Below are 18,088 nucleotides of genomic sequence, written 5' to 3'. Positions count from 1 at the left end.
GCGGAGGAAGAGGTGGGCAGTGGTGCCGGTGTAATTACGGAAGATCAACTGTTCTACGTAGCCAACAAAGAGACAGGCATAGCTGGGGCCCATGCGTGTGCCCATGGCTACCCCTTTGGTCTGGAGGAAGTGGGAGGATTCAAAGGAGAAATTGTTAAGGGTGAGGACCAGTTCGGCCAAACGAATGAGAGTGTCGGTGGAAGGGTACTGTTGGGGACGTCTGGAGAGGAAATAACGGAGGGCTTGGAGGCCCTGGTCATGGCGGATGGAGGTGTAGAGGGATTGGATATCCATGGTGAAGATGAGGCATTGAGGGGCCGGGGAAACGGAAGTCTTAGAGGAGGTGGAGGGCGTGGGTGGTGTCTCGAACGTATGTGGGGAGTTCCTGGACTAGGGGGGGAATAGGACAGTGTCGTGGTAGGTAGGTAGAGTTTTATTCAGTGGGGCAGGAGCATGCTAAGACAATGGGTTGGCCAGGGTGGTCAGGCTTGTGGATCTTGGGAAGGAGGTAGAACCGGGCAGTGCGGGGTTCCCGGACTATGAGGTTGGAAGCTGTGGGTGGGAGATCTCCTGAGGTGATGAGGTTCTGTATGGTCTAGGAGATGATGGTTTGGTGATGCGGGGTGGGGTAATGGTCGAGGGGGCAGTAGGAAGAGGTGTCCTCGAGTTGGCGTTTGGCTTCAGCGGTGTAGAGGTCAGTGCGCCAGACTACCACTGCGCCCCTTTTATCTGCTGGCTTGATGGTGAGGTTGGGATTGGAGCAGAGGAATTGGAGGGCTGCGTGTTGTGAGGGTGAGAGGTTGGAGTGAGGGACAGGGGTAGACAGGTTGAGGCGGTTAATGTCCCGGCGGCAGTTGGAAATGAAGAGGTCGAGGGCAGGTAATAGGCCAGCGCGGGGTGTCCAGGTGGATGCAGTGTGTTGGAGGTGGGCAAAGGGGTCCTTGGAAGGTGGGCGGGAATCCTGATTGTGAAAGTAAGCTCGGAGGCAGAGGCGACGGAAGAAGTGTTCGACGTCATGGCGTGTATTAAATTCATTGATGCGTGGACGGAGGGGGATGAAGGTGAGTCCTTTGCTGAGGACTGATCGTTCGTCCTCAGTGAGGGGGAGGTCTGGGGTGATGGTGAAAACTCGGCAGGGCTGGGAGCTGGGATCTGGTGTGGGTGTAGTGCTGGGAATGGGGGCGGAACCTGTAACTGGAGTGGGTGTGATGGTGGGGGTAGTGGGGGTGGAGTCATGAGCGGGGTAGTGTTCCCCTCGGGGTTCTGGGGGGTGGGGATAGTGACAGTGGGGTCTGTGGGGGGCATGTCAGCAGAATGCAGGTGAGTGGCGCTGATGCGAGTGGAAGTGGTGGTCGTTTCGTCCCCTGTCTAGGTGACATCCTCAGTGCTTGGGAGCCTCCTGTGAAGCGCTTCTGCGATGTTTCCTCCAGCATTTATAGTGGTTTGAATCTGCCGCTTCCGGTTGTCAGTTCCAGCTGTCCGTTGCAGTGGTCACTGAAGGTTGATAAGTCCCCGGGGCCTGATGGTCTACATCCCAGGGTAGACTGACAACCGGAAGCGGCAGATTCAAACCACTATAAATGCAAGAGGAAACATCACAGAAGCGCTTCACAGAAGGCTCCCAAGCACTGAGGATGTCACCTAGACAGGGGACGAAACATCTGCAAACACCAGCTCGGTGAACAGAACCACAACAACGAGCACCTGAGCTACAAATCTTCTCACAAACTTTGGATAACCATACATTTATCCACATTAAACTGCATCTGACCACTCACCTAACCTGTCCAGGTAACCCTGTAATCTCCTAACATCCTCCTCACATTTCACCCTGCCACCCAGCTTAGTATCAGCAGCAAATTTGCTAATGTTATTACTAATACCATCTTCTATATCATTAATATATTGTAAAAAGCTGCGGTCCCTCACTGATCCCTGCGGTACCCCACTGATCACTGCCTGCCGTTCCGAAATGGAGCCGTTTATCACTACCCTTTGTTTCCTATCAGCCAACCAACTTTCAATCCAAGTTAGTACTTTGCCCCCAATACCATACGCCCTAATTTTGCTCACTAACCTCCGATGTGGGACTTTATCAAAAGCTTTCTGAAAGTCCAGGTACACTACATCTACTGGATCTCCCTCGTCCATCTTCAGAGTTACATCCTCAAAAAATTCCAGAAGATTAGTCAAGCATGATTTCCCCTTCATAAATCCATGCTGACTCTGACCTATCCTGTTACTACTATCCAGATGTGTCATAATTTCATCCTTTATAAAAGACTCCAGCATCTTTCCCACCACTGAAGTCAGACAAACTGGTCTATAATTTCCTGCTTTCTCTCTCCCACCTTTCTTAAAAAGTGGTACAACATTAGCCACCCTCCAATCTGCAGGAACTGATCCCGAATCTATCGAACTCTGGAAAATAATCACCAACGCATCCACGATGTCTCGAGCCACCTCCTTCAGTACCCTGGGATGTAGATCATCAGGCCCCGGGGACTTATCAACCTTCAGACAGACTCTCCAACACCAATACCTGGCAAATATAAATTCCCTTAAGTTCAGGTCCTTCAGCCACTGTTACTTCAGGGAGATTGCTTATGTCTTCCCCAGTGAACACAGATCTGAAGTACCAATTCAATTCTTCTGCCATTTCTTTGTTCCCCGTAATATATTCCCCTGTTTCTGTCTTCAAGGGCCCAATTTTAGTCTTAACCATTTTTTTGCCTTTCACATACCTAATAAAGCTTTTACTATCCTCCTTTATATTTTTGGCCAGTTTACCTTCGTACCTCATTTTTTCTCTGCGTATTTCCATCTTAGTAATCCTCTGTTATTCTTTAAAAGCTTCCCAGTCCTCAGTTTTCCCACTTATCTTTGCTATGTTATACTTTTTCTCTTTTAACTTTATATGTTTCTTAACTTCCCTCATCAGCCATGGCCACCCATGCCTCCTCCGAGGATCTTTCTTCCTTTTTGGAATGAACTGATCCTGCATCTTCTGCATTATACCCAGAAATATCTGCCATTGTTCCTCCACTGTCGTCCCTGCTAAGGTATTGCACCATTGTACTTTGGCCAGCTCCTCCCTCATAGCTCCATAGTTCCCTTTATTCAACAGAAATATTGTCACTTCCGATTGTACCCTCTCCCTCTCAAATTGCAGATTGAAGCTTATTGTATTATGGTCACTACTTCCCAATGGCTCCTTCACTTCGAGGTCCCTGATCAATTCTGGTTCGTTGCACAATACTAGATCCAGTATTGTCTTCTCCCTGGTAGGCTCCAGCACCAGCTGTTCTAAGAATCCATCTCGGAGGCACTCCTCAAAGTCTCTTTCTTGAGGTCCAATACCATCCTGATTCTCCCAGTCTACCTGCATGTTGAAATTCCCCCATAACAACTGTAGTAACATCTTTGCGACAGGCCAATTTCAGCTCCTGATTCAACAAACATCCGACATCCAGACTACTGTTTGGGGGCCTGTAGATAACTCCCAAGAGGGTCTTTTTACCCTTAGAATTTCTCAGCTATATCCATACTGACTCTACATCCCCTGATTCTAGGTCCCCCCGCGCAAGGGACTGAATATCATCCCTACCAACATGGTCACCACACCTCCTCTGCCCGTCAGTCTGTCCTTACGATAGGAGAAAGTGAGGACTGCAGATGCTGGAGATCAGAGCTGAAAGATGTGTTGCTGGAAAAGCGCAGCAAGTCAGGCAGCATCAAAGGAGCAGGAGAATCGACATTTCGGGCATAAGCCCTTCTTCCTTACGATAGCGCATGTAGCCTTGACTATTCATTTCCCAGGCCTTGTCCACTTGAAGCCACGTCTCAGTTATCCCTACAATATCGTATCTGTCAATTTCCAAAAGAGCCTCAAGCTCATCCATCTTATTTCTAATGCTTCGTGCATTCATGTATAGTATTTTTAATTTGTTACTGCCCTCACCCTTCCCATCAACTCCTATTTCACTCAACTTTACAGCATGATCCCTTTTTGAGTTTTCTGCTTCATTGATACAGTTGTCTTTCTTGACTTCCCTTGTTCTAACTTTCCCTTCAATTTCCTTCTTAAACATCCAGTTTGTCCCCTCCCCCGCCCTGCTACTTAGTTTAAACGTAGCTGTGTTGCAGTAGCAAACCTGCCTGCCAGAATGCTGGTCCCTAATCTATTAAGGTCCAAACCATCTCCCTTGCATAATTTATGCTTACCACAAAACATACCCCAGTGATCCAAGAATTTAAATCCTTGCTTCCTGCACCAGTTCCCCAGCCACACGTTCAAGTCCATTATCTCCCTGTTTCTGGCCTCACCAGCCCAAGGAACTAGAAGCAAACCGGAGATAACCACCCTGGACGTCCTGCTTTTCAGCCTTCTTCCTAGTTCTCCGAAGTCCCGCTGTAGTATGTTCCTCCTCTTCTTCCCGACATCATTTGTGCCGACATGTACCACCACCTCTAGCTCTTCACCTTCGTTCTTGAGGATTTCCTGCACTCTGTCTGTGATGTCTTTAACCCTGGCACCAGGAAGGCAACACGTCATCCTTACGTCCCACCTGCTGCCACAAAAACCCCAGTCAGTTCCTCTCACTATGGAGTCCCCTATTACCACGGCTCTGTGCGATGTCCGACTCTTCCGCTCTGCCTCCACGCCAACTTTTGATTGACAGACCTGGCCGCCTCGCGGACTGGCAGTGTCATCTATTTCTACTGTTTCCAAAAGATTCAACTTGTTCCTGACAGGTACTTCCCCCGGGGTCTCTTGCACCTGTCTCCTCTGCCTTCCTCATCGTCTGCTCTCTTCTGCTCTCTTCTGGTATGGTCGGTGTAATAACTTCGCTGAAGGTCTTGTCCAGAAAGACATTGTTCTCTCGGATGAGCCTAAGGTCCTCGAGTTCTTTCATTAGTGCTGTAGGAGTCGAAATAAGCCATTCAGCTCCTCAAGCCTGGTCCACGAAACAGTACGTTCATGACTGATCTGGTTATGGCCTCAGCTCCACATTGCCACCTTCCTCCACTTTTGAGTCCCCTGTCAGTCAAGAATCTATCTATCACCATTAAAAATATTTAACATCCCCATCTCCATGCTTTCTGGGGAAATGAATGCTAAATACCACAATCTCTGGAGAGAGGAAAAACATTATGGTTTGTAAGTTTAAGTTGACTTGAATTATCTTCAATTGACAATTATCCAGTTTGTACTGTCTGGTTCACAGAAACGTTTGGGTAGATTTGGGGATAAGACATTTGCCCAGACTCCAGCTGGTGCATACCTTGAGCAGACCATGAGAAAATTGGAGAAGATGACTTTGAAACTTCACAGTATACTGAGGCGTCTGGATAGATTAATCAGTGGCTGTTGTGCATAAGGCCTTGTTTTAAATCCCAGTTTTGATTGTGTTTTGATTTCTGGATGAGAACTTTTTCTTCAAATCTGGGTAAGGTTGCTCTCTTCTCTAAATTTTTCTACCTCTTCATTTCCAGTTCCATGGTTATAAATTTAAACCTTATTCCAGGACATGAGTTTATATAATCTAGCATAACATTTAAATGCTGTTTGTTTCTGACTTCCAGTACGTACTTAAGTCACCAGTTAAATAAGTAATATTATGATCTCTGAAGTTATAAAGTGCACAAAAGACATTCACTCAATGAAATTAACATACAAATGCACCGGTATTGCTTTTCTTTGTGTGCACAGTTTTCATTGTCAATCCATTCAAATTAAAGAATACAACACTTGTGTAAAACCAGCAAATTTTCAAATATTTCAAATGTGTGTTGCCTCCCAGGTGCCAGGGTAAGTAAGGGACAGAACTGGCAGCTTAATGTGCCAGGGTCCAGGTGCTTTAGCTGGGACAGAGGTGGTGAAAGGAGAGGACGGGGAGTTGAATTTTTGATTCAGGTGTGTATCACAACAGTAGACAGAAATGAAATAACAGAAGGATCATTCAGTGAGGCTTTGAGCGTGGAACTAAGAAATAAGAAGGGGTTAGTGATGTTATTGGGTAGTACTATAAGCCCCCAAATAGTCAATGGGAATTAGAGGAACAAATATGCAGGGAGATTGGGAGACTTGCAGGAGCAATAGGGGTGTCATAGTAGGGGATTTTAATTTTCCTAACATTGACTGGGTCTGCCAGAGCGTTAAGGGCTTTGATGGGGTGGAATTTGTTTAGTGCGTTCAGGAAGGTTTTCTCAAGCAGTATATAGAGAGTCTTATTTGGGAAGGGGCAAAACTCAACCTACTTTGGAAAACAGGGCAGGACAGGCGATGGAGGTGACAGTGGGGGGAGCATTTGGGACCAGTGATCATAGTTCACTTAATTTTAAATTAGTTATGAAGAGGGAAAAGACTGGTCCACAGGTTCAAGTTCTAAATTGGGGCAAGGCAAATTTTGATGGAATTAGATATGAGCTTGCAGGGATTGATTGGAATAGTTTGTTTGCAGGCAAAGGGACCTCTGGCAAGTAGGAGGCTAGATAGCTAGAGTTTAAGGTCTATATATTCCTGTGAGGGTGGAGGGCAAGGTTGGAAGGAATAGGGAACCCTAGATGACAAGATATTGAGGCTTTGACCAGGAAAAAGGAGGAGGCATGGCTCAGCTACAGGCAGCTGGGATCAAGAGAATCCCTGAAGGTATACAGGGAATACAGGAATTTACTGAAGACAAAAATGAGAAAGGCGAAAAGGGGGCATGAGATAGCCTTAGCTGAGAAGAGGTACTTTAAGTGTATTAAAGGAAAACGAAAAACTAGAGAGAGAATAGGGCCCTTCAAGGACCAAAGGGGACAATTATGTGTAGAACCACAGGAGATTCGTGAGATTCTCAATCAATATTTCTCCTCTGTGTTTACCATGGAGAAAGACTTAAAGACTTGGGAACTTGGGGAAGTTAGTGGTGATATCTTGGGGAAAGTCCATATCAGAATAGAGGAGGTGTTGGATGTATTAGAATGTATGAAGATGGATAAATCTCCTGGCCCTGACCAGATGTATCCAAGAACACTGCAAGAGATTAGAGAAGAAATTCCGGGGGGCCTGGCTGATATCTTTGTATCACTGTTAGCCACGGGTGAGGTCCCAGAAGACTGGAGGTTAGCAAATGGTGTGCCATTATTCAAGAAGGGCTGCTAGAAAAGCCTGGGAGCTATAGATCAATAAGCTTACCATCTGTGGTGGGTAAGTGACTTGAGAAGGTTATGGGGGATATGTTATACATGTATTTGGAAAGATAGGGTTTGAATAGGGGTAGTCAGCGTGACTTTGTGAGTGGGAAATCATGCCTCACAAATTTGTTAGAATTTTTTAATGAAGTGACCAAGAAAGTTGACAAGACACAGTCTATGTGCATTTCACACAGGGTTTTTGATAGGGTTCCACATAGTAGGCTGCTCTAGATGGTTAGATTGAATGGAATCCAGGGTAAGCTGGCAAATTGGATACAAAATTGGCTTGATAGTAGGAAGCAGAGGGTAATAGTGGAAGGATGTTTGTCGGACTGGAGGACTGTGACTAGTGAAGTGCCTCAGGGGTCCATGCTGCACCCATTATTGTTTGTTATCTATATCAATGATTTGGATGAGAATGTACAAGGCATGATTAGTAAGTTTGCTGATGACACTAAAATACGGTATCATGGACAGTGAGAAAGGTGATCAGATATTGCAGCAGGACCTTGATCAGTTGTGGAAGTGGGCCGAGAAATAGCAAATGGAGTTTAATATAGATAAGTGTGAGGTCTTGCATTTTGTAAAGTTAAATCAAGGTAGGAGTTTTCATGGTGATTGGTCGGGTATTAAGGTGTGTAGTGGAACAGAGGGACCTTAAGATTTCAGATTCACAGTTCTCTGAAAGTGGAGTCACAGGTAGACAATGCAGTGAAGAAGGCTTTTGACACACTGGCCTTCATCAGTCAGGACACTGAAGTTGGGAAGTTATGTTGCAGTTATACAGGACATTGGTGAGGCTGCATTTGGAATATTGTGTTCAATTTTAGTCACCTTGTTATAGGAAGGATGTTATTAAACAGGAAAGAGTGCAAAAGAAACTTACAAGAATGTTGCCTGAACTCAGTGGTCTGGGTTATAGGTTGGACAAGCTGGAGCTTTTATCTTTATAGTGTATGATACTGATAGAGGACCTTATAGAGCTGTATAAGATCATGAGAGGCATGGATAGGATGAATGTGCTCAGTCTTTTACTAGGGTTGGGAACCAAGGACGAGAGGGCATCAGTTTAAGGTTAGAGGGGCAAGAATAAAAGGGAACCTAAAGGGCTTTTTTTTTACACAGAGGGTGGTATGCATATGGAATGAGCTGCCAGCAGAAGTGGTTGAGACGGGTACATTAACAATATTTAAAAGGCATTTGGACAAATACATGGATAGGGAAGGATTAGAAAGATGTGGTCTTAGTGCAGGTTTGGCGTGGTCCACATGGACCAGTTTGGGCCAAGGAGCCGGTCTCTGCACTGTACAACTCTGACTCTATCTGAGGATGAGTTCTACTGATCTGACATTTGGCAGGGTTATGACTATTTTTAAGTTTTGCCCACTTTCACGACATTATTTCCCCTGCATTCTCAGCATTGATTTCAGTGTTACAGATGCCACCTGATGAGCACCTTTGGATTAGCTGCTAGTCAAGAATGCAATTCAAACCTGGGCTCTTTAGGAGTGCCATACAGTGCCATGCTGCACCAGGAATTCTTGCTCAGTCAAAAGATTAGTGTCATTAGGTCTCAAAAATTGAACATTTCGTTGTGGTAAAGTTAGAGGAAAGGAAACCATTGACTTGTGCCAGATGATTTGAAGCAAGCTAAGCAGATTGACTACATAATTAGGTGTTTCACTATTTGATAATAGATTTTTATCATTTTTGCATCAGCCAATTGCCAGCTCCTGACATAGAGGAGCAAGGTCAAGATTTCATTCGGCCGATACTGAAGGAAATTTCAGCATTGTTTGTCCGCACTTCCTCTTATGGCACCCGGTAAGTTTCTCACACATGTATTAAGCTGGAGTCAGCATTATCCTGTTTCACTAGTAGTACAAAGGCTAAATAATAATGGTCTAAACATTCATACCGTAGCACAGTGTTTTTGGATTAAATAAAAACCATCAGTTGAACTCTTTCAACCAGCTGGTGCCCTCAGTTCTCCTAGAAGATTACAATTTAGCTTTGAGACATTAGCTAGTTTTAACTCAGAACGTAACAGGCACGCGCACACGTAGTTTTTGGGGAATTGTGGAAACAGAGCTGAAGGTGTAGGCACAGACAACCTGCATGCTGTCAGTTATTTGGGAGGGTGGGCGGAATGAGACTGCCGAAGAGGTTATGCGTACAAACCTTTTACTGCTTCCTCATTTGACTGAGTATTGTATTCTGCTGGGCAGGCTCTGTGCTGTTGGCCTGCTAAATACTCAGCTGTATATCTCAATAATCAAACTTCAGGCATTATCTTTTACAAGTTCAATTGAAAATCTACCATCCTGTAAAGTATACAACCCTAATACCTAAGGTTTGTTCAAGATGAATAACAAACTAAATGCAAAGAGGAAACCATGAAACCATCAAGTTTTCAATGGCTGCAGTTTTTGGTGAACCAGAAAGCTGTCGAAGTTTTATTTCTTCAGCGAATGGACTGCACAGCCCTCAAAAAGTTCACACTCATTTATTTAATCCACAATCCTTAATACATTTTTTCAATTCACGATAGTAGGAAAATCACTTAGCGTTTTGGTGATCATTGGGTGGAACTTCGTTCCATTTTATTTTTTTCTTCATGACATTTATTATCTTTCTGTTTTGTGTTTTTTGTTTCTCTTTTACTTCAAAGTTCTTTTAAGTTCATTGAAAAGTTTGACTTATTTCATTGTCAGGACAAACACAGTCATCCTCGTTGATGCAAAAGGTCACGTAACTTTCACAGAGCGTACTATGCTCAACCCTGATGTTAACCAATGGAAAGTCAGCTCCTTCCAGTTCGAACTTGAAATTTAACAGCTTTCCATTCAATGCACAGTAAAAAAAAAGGAAGGAATGGAGAACAAAGTTGAATGGAAATGAAAGCATACTTCACAGATCCTGCAGGTTTCTGGGGCACTCGTGATGTAAATGTTTGATTAAATCATACTGTAGCCTAGCAACTGCCGTGCTTTAAAATGCACAGTATCATTAATGCTTCATGGTGTTCCATATGTTTATAGTCAATGTTTGTATGTATTTCTCAGTGAATGTATCCTATTGAATGTCTGTGCAAATGTGTGTTCATTGAATAACTGCATGTTTGTCTGTATGCAGTCTCTCTCTATATATATGTATGAGTGTGAACGTGTGTATGTATTGCCTGGATCTTATGTTTTTGGCAGGATGAGGAAGGCAAAATCAAAAATGAGTGATTTGTTCACTCCTGTCTCTGTTCTCACCATCTCAGTCCATTCAACCAAGAATCAGATAGCCACTTATTGTCTTTCTGCAGAGGGTAATGCTGTTTACAGTCACAGCTACAGTCAGTCTTAATTATTATAGACCCATAACATATCTAAGATAATTTTTTTTTTAAATCACACGCAGACACTGCTAATTTCCCTCGAGTAATCTGTTGTTACATTCAACCATGTACCAATTGGCAGGACTATTTCTCTTGCTCTTGTGTCACTTCATCATTGTGCCATAATAAACACCCACTGCCACAAAGATCCAGTGCCCAAAAAATGCAATAGGTTATAAAAATTACATGATTCGATCATTAACAGGGTCAAAATCTTATTAATTAGGAAGTATAGAATGTTGATTTGTTTGTCCACTTGGCTTCTGTAACTTCAGAGACAGGTGTGATGATGTAATGTTTTCAACAGAATGGTGTGTGTGTGTGTGTGTGTGTGTGTGTGTGTGTGTGTGTGTGTGTGTGTGTGTGTGTGTGTGTGTGTGTGTGTGTGTGTGTGTGTGTGTGTGTATATATATATATATATATATGTGTGGGCTTAAGTGTGAAGCTGCTTTTATTTGTTCCAATTTGATTATTAATTCTACCATTGTTCAGTGCAATTGTATTCTTATAAATAATGCGGGTGATTTCAGCTTCCATACTTTTTTTTTAAAACCGGTTGGCCATATTTTTGTGTGGAATATTAGGGATCAAGATATTAATGTGTCTTTTTTTGTATCCCAACCCCCACAGTTTTTTGTCTCTTTCTATTCCTGTAAATCTTTGTCCTCCCATTCATTCATAGTTATGAGCTTTGGTAGCTGATTCTCTGCCTTCTGCTAGATAACACAGTAACCGACCACAAGAGGACATTTAGTATTTACCAGATTAACTTTCTGCTGAACATTTTTACTTTCCCTGGCACGTTGGATTGGCTTTCCTCAGGGTAATCTCAGCACGACTGAACTCCCAACAGGAAGGAACAAAACATGGCTGAGTAAATCATGACTGCACTGTTAGTTTCCTATCACACAATCCATGTTACTGTTGGGAATTTTTTCAAGCTGCACTATTCAGGGATAGCATTATTAACATAATTTGCTGTTCTCAAGACTGATGGACGTAAATTATAAAAATGGAAACATTATAGTGGAAGGGGATTAAAATTGTTGACCAATTGATTTTTCTTAAACTTTCAAAGAAGGGAGAGAATAATGAGAGCTTTCTCCATGAAGAAAAAGTATTTATTGTCAATTCTAAAAGTGTATAAATTACTATATTGGACTGAATTTTATTTTTAGAAATGGATTAGATGTACAGACATTTTGGACTAATTATTTGAACATGCCAACAATGAAAGTTAACTGTTGGTAGCTGCAGCCTGTCATTTGATTCAGTAAAGTGACATAGGAAAATCTGCCCATATTAAATCCATTTACAAGATGCTCTAATTCCTGTCTGTGCGTCATCATTGAAAACAGGATGAAGTGCAGAAGTCTTCAAATTAGTTCCAGGTTTTCTTAGAAACTCTTCTTCTGATTCAAGTCTGTAATAGATTTTTGAGTTTTGAATCATATAAATTATGGAGGGTCTCTTGATTGTCTCATAAAGGCCAGAAATGCTATGGCTTCAGGTTCATTTTTCTATCTGTGCAGTGTTAATGATCTTAGTCAATTGAACAGTAGGATGGGTGAGGGTTGATAGGTTCAGCCTTGATTATTTTAGGAGGTCAGTTAGGAAGACAACCTTAATACTGACAAATAAATACTCGATGAGTTACTGCCCAATGATTCTGGAACAAAGAATGTCTTCAGAAGGATAAAACGTTTCTGGCAAAATTGGGAGAGGGAAGGACAGTAGCTGATGTGGCAGAAGGCAAAGCCAGCTTGCCCAAATGAACAATTCCCAAGTTTCAGCTTATGTCTGTCATTTGGGAAGGTTGAATAAAGTCAAAAGACATATAATTGACTTCAATTGTGGCCATTTAGTCTGACATAAGACAAGTGGTGTTACCTTAGAACAGGTAATTTCCAACCTCTCAGATTCATGAAAACAGCGTGAGCAACATATCAAAAGGGAAGATGTTGGGGCTGGGCAAGTCAGATGTACATTGTTTTACAGGGATCAATGTCGGAATGGGTGGATTTTTCAGCATCTGTGTGAGAAATGTCATCTTTTTTAAAAATTTCTAATTCAGGAAGTCAAGGGGTTAGCTGAAAGGTTTATCTATTCTCACAGAAACATTATCATGTTGGGCTCTGATTTATTTGCCCTATCTGAATTAAGTCAGAAGTCACATGACACCAGATGATAGTTCAACAGGTTTATTTGAAATCACAAGCTTTCAGAATGCTGCTACTTTGTCAGGTGAAGTGGGAGGAAGGAACAGCACTCCAAAAGCTTGTGATTTCAAATAAACCTGTAGGACTATAATCTGGTGTCATGTGACTTCTGACTTTGTCCACCCCAGTCCAACACCAGCACCTCCACATCATGGCTATCTGAATTAAGTGTGAGCAATGCTACCATTCCATAAATTTTTTTTCCTCTCATTACTTTCTACAATAATTGTGGAGGAGATTGGATTTAAATGCTGCTTTACATGATTGGATTTAATTACCTGTATTGCTAATTTGAGCTACTATCTGGATTTGGTTTGTACTGCACTTTCAAACGAGCAGAAATAGACAATTCAACCCCTTGAGTTTATTCCAACAATCTATTAAATTGTCCTGATATGAAACACATTACTATTTATCTGCTTTTATTCCAATCCTTTGATACACTTTACTAACAAATCTATCAAAAACAGTCTTGAAAATTTAAATTCAACAGCATTGCTAGCATTTTGTAGTTCTAGACATCACTAACCCATCTGAAAACAATCTTCCTGATTATGGCAACTAATGTTGGATTCCATGCTTGGAAAAATGATTTCACAGCATCTACAATATCAAGTTCCTTAATTATTTTCAGTACCTCCAATAAATTGCCCCTCAAACTCAAGGAAGTATAAGCCAAGTTAATACAATCTGCCTTTTTAAAATTAATCCTTTAAACCATGGTAGTAATCTTTGTGTATCTGCACTGTACCCCTTCCAAAATTAATGTATTTTTCGTGGGATTCTGTACTTCGTTGCAGTCGGACAAAGATTCTGTACAACTGAAGCATCACTTACTCCACATTATATTCCTCAGTGTTGAAGACCAATATTCAATTACAACATTTGATCGCTTTTCATACCTATACAGCAACTTAAAAACCTGAAGCCCTTTATCCTTCTCAGCTGTGTAACAACAGACCAATGTGCCTCTCATCAATGTTTACAGAAATTAAAGGTATGTTTCTACAGCAGACCGGCCCAGTTGCACTGGAAAAAACATACATTTGAATAGACTAAAATTCCAATAATTAAAAATAGTCATAAATTTTTCATTTTTCAAAACAAAAAATGCTGGCGAGTATAGCGGGTCGGGCAGCATCTGGGACTAGAATTACATAGGATATCTGGTCTGCATGGATGAGTTGGACCGAAGAGTATATTTCCATGCTGTATATCTCCATGACTCCATGGGAGAAAACAAGCTATTGTTTAAGTCTCGATGACTCTTCGTCAGAGCTGATTGAAATGTGGTGGGGACAAGAGTGGTTGCTGCAGAGAGAGAAAGAATGCCCTTCCGACGGCACCTTCCTATGTAACCGTGGAAGGTGCAACACCTGCTTCTTCACCACTTCCCTGCTCACCATCCAAGGACTTCCCTGCTCACCATCCAAGGACCTAAACAGTCTTTCCAAGTGAAGCAGCATTTCACCTGTACTTCCTCCAATCTTGTGTATTGTATTACTGCACTTGCTCTATATTGGAGAGACCAAACACATACTGGGTGACCACTTTGCAGAACACCTCCAGAGCATGTGCAAGCATGACCCCAACTTTCCCACAGCCAGTCATTTTAACACAGCATTTTGCTCGCATGCCCACTTGTCTATCCTCGACATGCTGCAATACTCCACTAAATCGCAGTGCAAACTTGAGGAACAACATCTCATCTCAGACTAGGCACTCTACAACCTTCTAGACTTAATATTGAATTCAACACCTTTAAATTGTGAACCCACACCCATTTCTTCCCTTTTAGCTTTACATGTTACATTCTCCTTCACCATGTCCTCTCTCCCCTACCCCTACCCCATTTGACTGTTTGTTCTTTCCAGTCTGGCGTTTAGACACACCAGTTTGTTCTGCCGTCCTCACATTCCAATCACTTAATCTGAACTAACAAATCCTTTCTCCCCCAGGACTCCACCCTGTCCCCCTCACCTCCTTCGCCAAAAGATATGTAAAGGTAAATAAGAATAGACTAAAATTGAAGAATAAATAGTTAATTTTTTTTTAAATTAGAATGTCATAATACTTGAAATCATAACATCTAGAAATAGTCTGAAAATCCTTTTATAATCCTTCCTCACATTTTATAATGAGAATGTGAGGAAGTCTGCTTTTCCCGTCATTAATGGTATTAATGAAATGATTTGATTCATGCAAATCCTGAGAATACAATTTCCTTCTCAGATTACCAATTGTGAAGAAAATGTTTTTTTTTCATTACGAATGCATTTCTGACTCCTGGTTTGTCCTTATAAATGTCACCAGTATAGGAACCCCCAGCATTTGCAATAAACCTCTTTGCTTTGAATTGTAATGGTCTCTCAAAGTTAAATTGCCTTTTCATGTCATAATGTAAAAACTGTCCCTTCAACCTATCTCACCTTTACGAGAATCCATAAGTAATTTTAGCTAGTGCTGTAGTTTCACAAATAGCAATATGTACACCTTTAACACAAGCATTTTATTATTTTGTTAAATTCCACTCGGTTGTATTCCAGTTGTCTCATTTTTGTGTACCAAGTATGATGTATTAGATATCAGCAAATGTCACTGCAGGGATTTATTTTGTGGGGCTTTACCTGAATTCAAAATATGTTGGTGCAATTCTAGAATTACTTCAGTGGTTCATTCCTGTCATCATAACTGCAATTCTTAGCATCTTATACAGGAAGAACTAGCCATTTGGATACAGAACTGGTACAAAGGTAGAAGACAGAGGGTGATGTGAAGGATTGTTTTTCAGACTGGAGGCCTGTGAGCAGTGGAGTGCCACAAGGATCGGTGTTGGGTCCTCTACTTTTTGTCATTTACATAAATGATTTGGATGCGAGCATAAGAGGTACAGTTAGTAAGTTTGCAGATGACACCAAAATTGGAGGTGTAGTGGACAATGAAGAGGGATACCTCAGATTACAACAGGATCTGGACCAGATGGGCCAATGGGCTGAGAAGTGGCAGATGGAGTTTAATTCAGATAAATGCAAGGTGCTGCATTTTGGGAAAGTAAATCTTAGCAGGACTTATACACTTAATGGTAAGGTCCTAGGGAGTGTTGCTGAACAAAGAGACCTTGGAGTGCAGGTTCATAGCTCCTTGAAAGTGGAGTCACAGGTAGATAGGATATGAAGAAGGCGTTTGGTATGCTTTCCTTTATTGGTCAGAGTATTGAGTACAGGTGTTGGGAGGTCATGTTGCGGCTGTACAGGAAATTGGTTAGGCCACTGTTGAAATATTGCGTGCAATTCTGGTCCCCTTCCTATTGGAAGGATGTTGTGAAACTTGAAAGAGTTCAGAAAAGATTTACAAGGATGTTGCCAGGGTTGGAGGATTTGAGCTACAGGGAGCGGCTGAACAGGCTGGGTCTGTTTTCCCTGGAGCGTCGGAGGTTGTGGGGTGACCTTATAGAGGTTTACAAAATTATGAGGGCCATGGATAGGATAAATAAGCAAAGTCTTTTCCCTGGGGTTGGGGAGTCCAGAACTAAAGGGCATAGGTTTAGGGTGAGAGGGGAAAGATTTAAAAGAGACCTAAGGGGCAACTTTTTCACGCAGAGGGTGGTACATGTATGGAATGAGCTGCCAGAGGATGTGGTGGAGGCTGGTACAATTGCAACATTTAAGAGGCATTTGGATGAGTATATGAATAGGAAGGGTTTGGAGGGATATGGGCTGGGTGCTGGCAGGTGGGACGAGATTGGGTTGGGATATCTGGTCGGCATGGACGGGTTGGATCGAAGGGTTTGTTTCCATACTGTACATCTCTATGACTCTATAACAGCATTAACAAATGTAATACATAGTATTTTATGATTCAAAGTTTCTTCTTCCAATAACAATGTAAAATTGAATTTTGCATTTCCTGATGATTGTTCTTAATTACTAAGTTTGTAATAAAATATTATGTACCAGTATCAATAAAAGTTGTCCTAATTAGAAACTTAGTGTTGAAAATTATGTCACTTCCCTTTCTCAACATAATGTTCTCATTAAAAATGATTTTACTTGACATACTTCGAAGACTTAATATCATGGAAAATTCCTTAGATCTATTCCAAGTTGATGAGTATTGGTTTGCCGGATATATGTTGGAAACCCTCTAATCTATATGTACTGAATTGGAATTTTGGCCACATTTGCAGCAAGATATTGTCAATGAGAAATCTCTATGCCATGCTCAATTTTGTTTTGTGTTCCTGTGTATATTTTCCATGATTTTATTTATTAACCTCCCAAGATGCTTTATATCAGGCAGGGAGGTCAAAGGATCAGGGTGTGAATGGGAGAAGTGGTGAGGGAGGATGGTGTATGGAGGAAGGGATTGGGTAAAAAAGACGGAGAAGGGTTAAAGATGGGTGGATGACACAAAGTATATCAGGAAAGAGGACTATGGAAAAAACATTACAGGGGCCAGATTTTAGAATCCTTGCAGTGCAGAAACAGGCTATTTGGCCCATTGAGTCCACATCATCCTTCTGAAGAAAACCCCACCCAGACCCTCCCCTCAACCCTATAACTCTGCATTTCCCATGGTTAATCCCTCTAGCCTACACATCTTTGGATGCTATGAGCAAATTAGCATGGTCAATCCGCCTGACCTGCATATCTTTGGACTATGGGAGAAACCGATGCACCCAGAAGAAACTCATGCAGACACAAGGAGAATATGAAAACTCCACAGACAGTCATCCAAAGCTGGAATTGGACCCAGGTCCTTGGTGCTGTGAGGCAGCAGTGCTAATCACTGAACCACCGTGTCGCTTTGTTGAAGGAATAACAGATCCAGCATTATTTATGTGTAAATGGGACAGCTATTTCTGGAGACCACACATGTCTGATTAGATATAGGGATCCAGTGTTTGATGCCTGGGTTCCCCTACTCTCCAAGAAGCTGTGCTACACAAATGTTCCAAAAAGAGACTCAACATGCGAATTTTTGAAACAGTGTGATATTGGGGTACCTTGAATTAGATGTTAACTAAACATTTCATTAAATGCCAAGCTATTCCAATCCCTCATAAGAACTTTTAGTGAATGGAAAACCTTTTTGGTGCGAAAAAATATGCATTTACAAGTGTCTAGTCTCAATTCTTCAGATTTTGACTAATGTTGGAGGTTTGAAAAGTATGTTTTTACATTTCCCCTTTCCATTTATTACTAATGTCACCTGCATTTACTTCTCTTTTCTTCTTTCTGTACTTGATTTGGTGTTGAATTCAATTTCCAACTGACACCTCTGTATTCTGCATTTAAGATTT

The 18,088-nt window shown here is 42.0% G+C and overlaps 1 protein-coding gene across 3 annotated transcripts in view; it reads left to right on the top strand.

The window, feature by feature from the left end:
• tango2 (transport and golgi organization 2 homolog (Drosophila)) overlaps positions 1–16,770 on the top strand; it is a 214,006-nt gene extending 197,236 nt beyond the window's left edge. For all 3 annotated transcript variants that reach the window (XM_087999878.1, XM_087999876.1, XM_087999877.1), the window contains 2 exons: positions 8,902–9,006; positions 9,897–16,770. In XM_087999878.1, coding sequence (XP_087856004.1) covers positions 8,902–9,006; positions 9,897–10,017 — 226 coding nt within the window. In that variant the 3' untranslated portion in view covers positions 10,018–16,770. The remainder of the gene's footprint in view (positions 1–8,901; positions 9,007–9,896) is intronic.
• Positions 16,771–18,088: the final 1,318 nt, after the last annotated feature.

This window comes from Chiloscyllium plagiosum, unplaced genomic scaffold (assembly GCF_037043375.1).
Source record: "Chiloscyllium plagiosum isolate Xiang-an unplaced genomic scaffold, Cpla_swu_hap1 HiC_scaffold_24, whole genome shotgun sequence".
Taxonomy (NCBI): Eukaryota; Metazoa; Chordata; class Chondrichthyes; order Orectolobiformes; family Hemiscylliidae; genus Chiloscyllium; species Chiloscyllium plagiosum.
The sequence above is the reverse complement of the archived record's forward strand: the minus strand, read 5'-3'. Positions and strand labels throughout refer to the sequence as shown.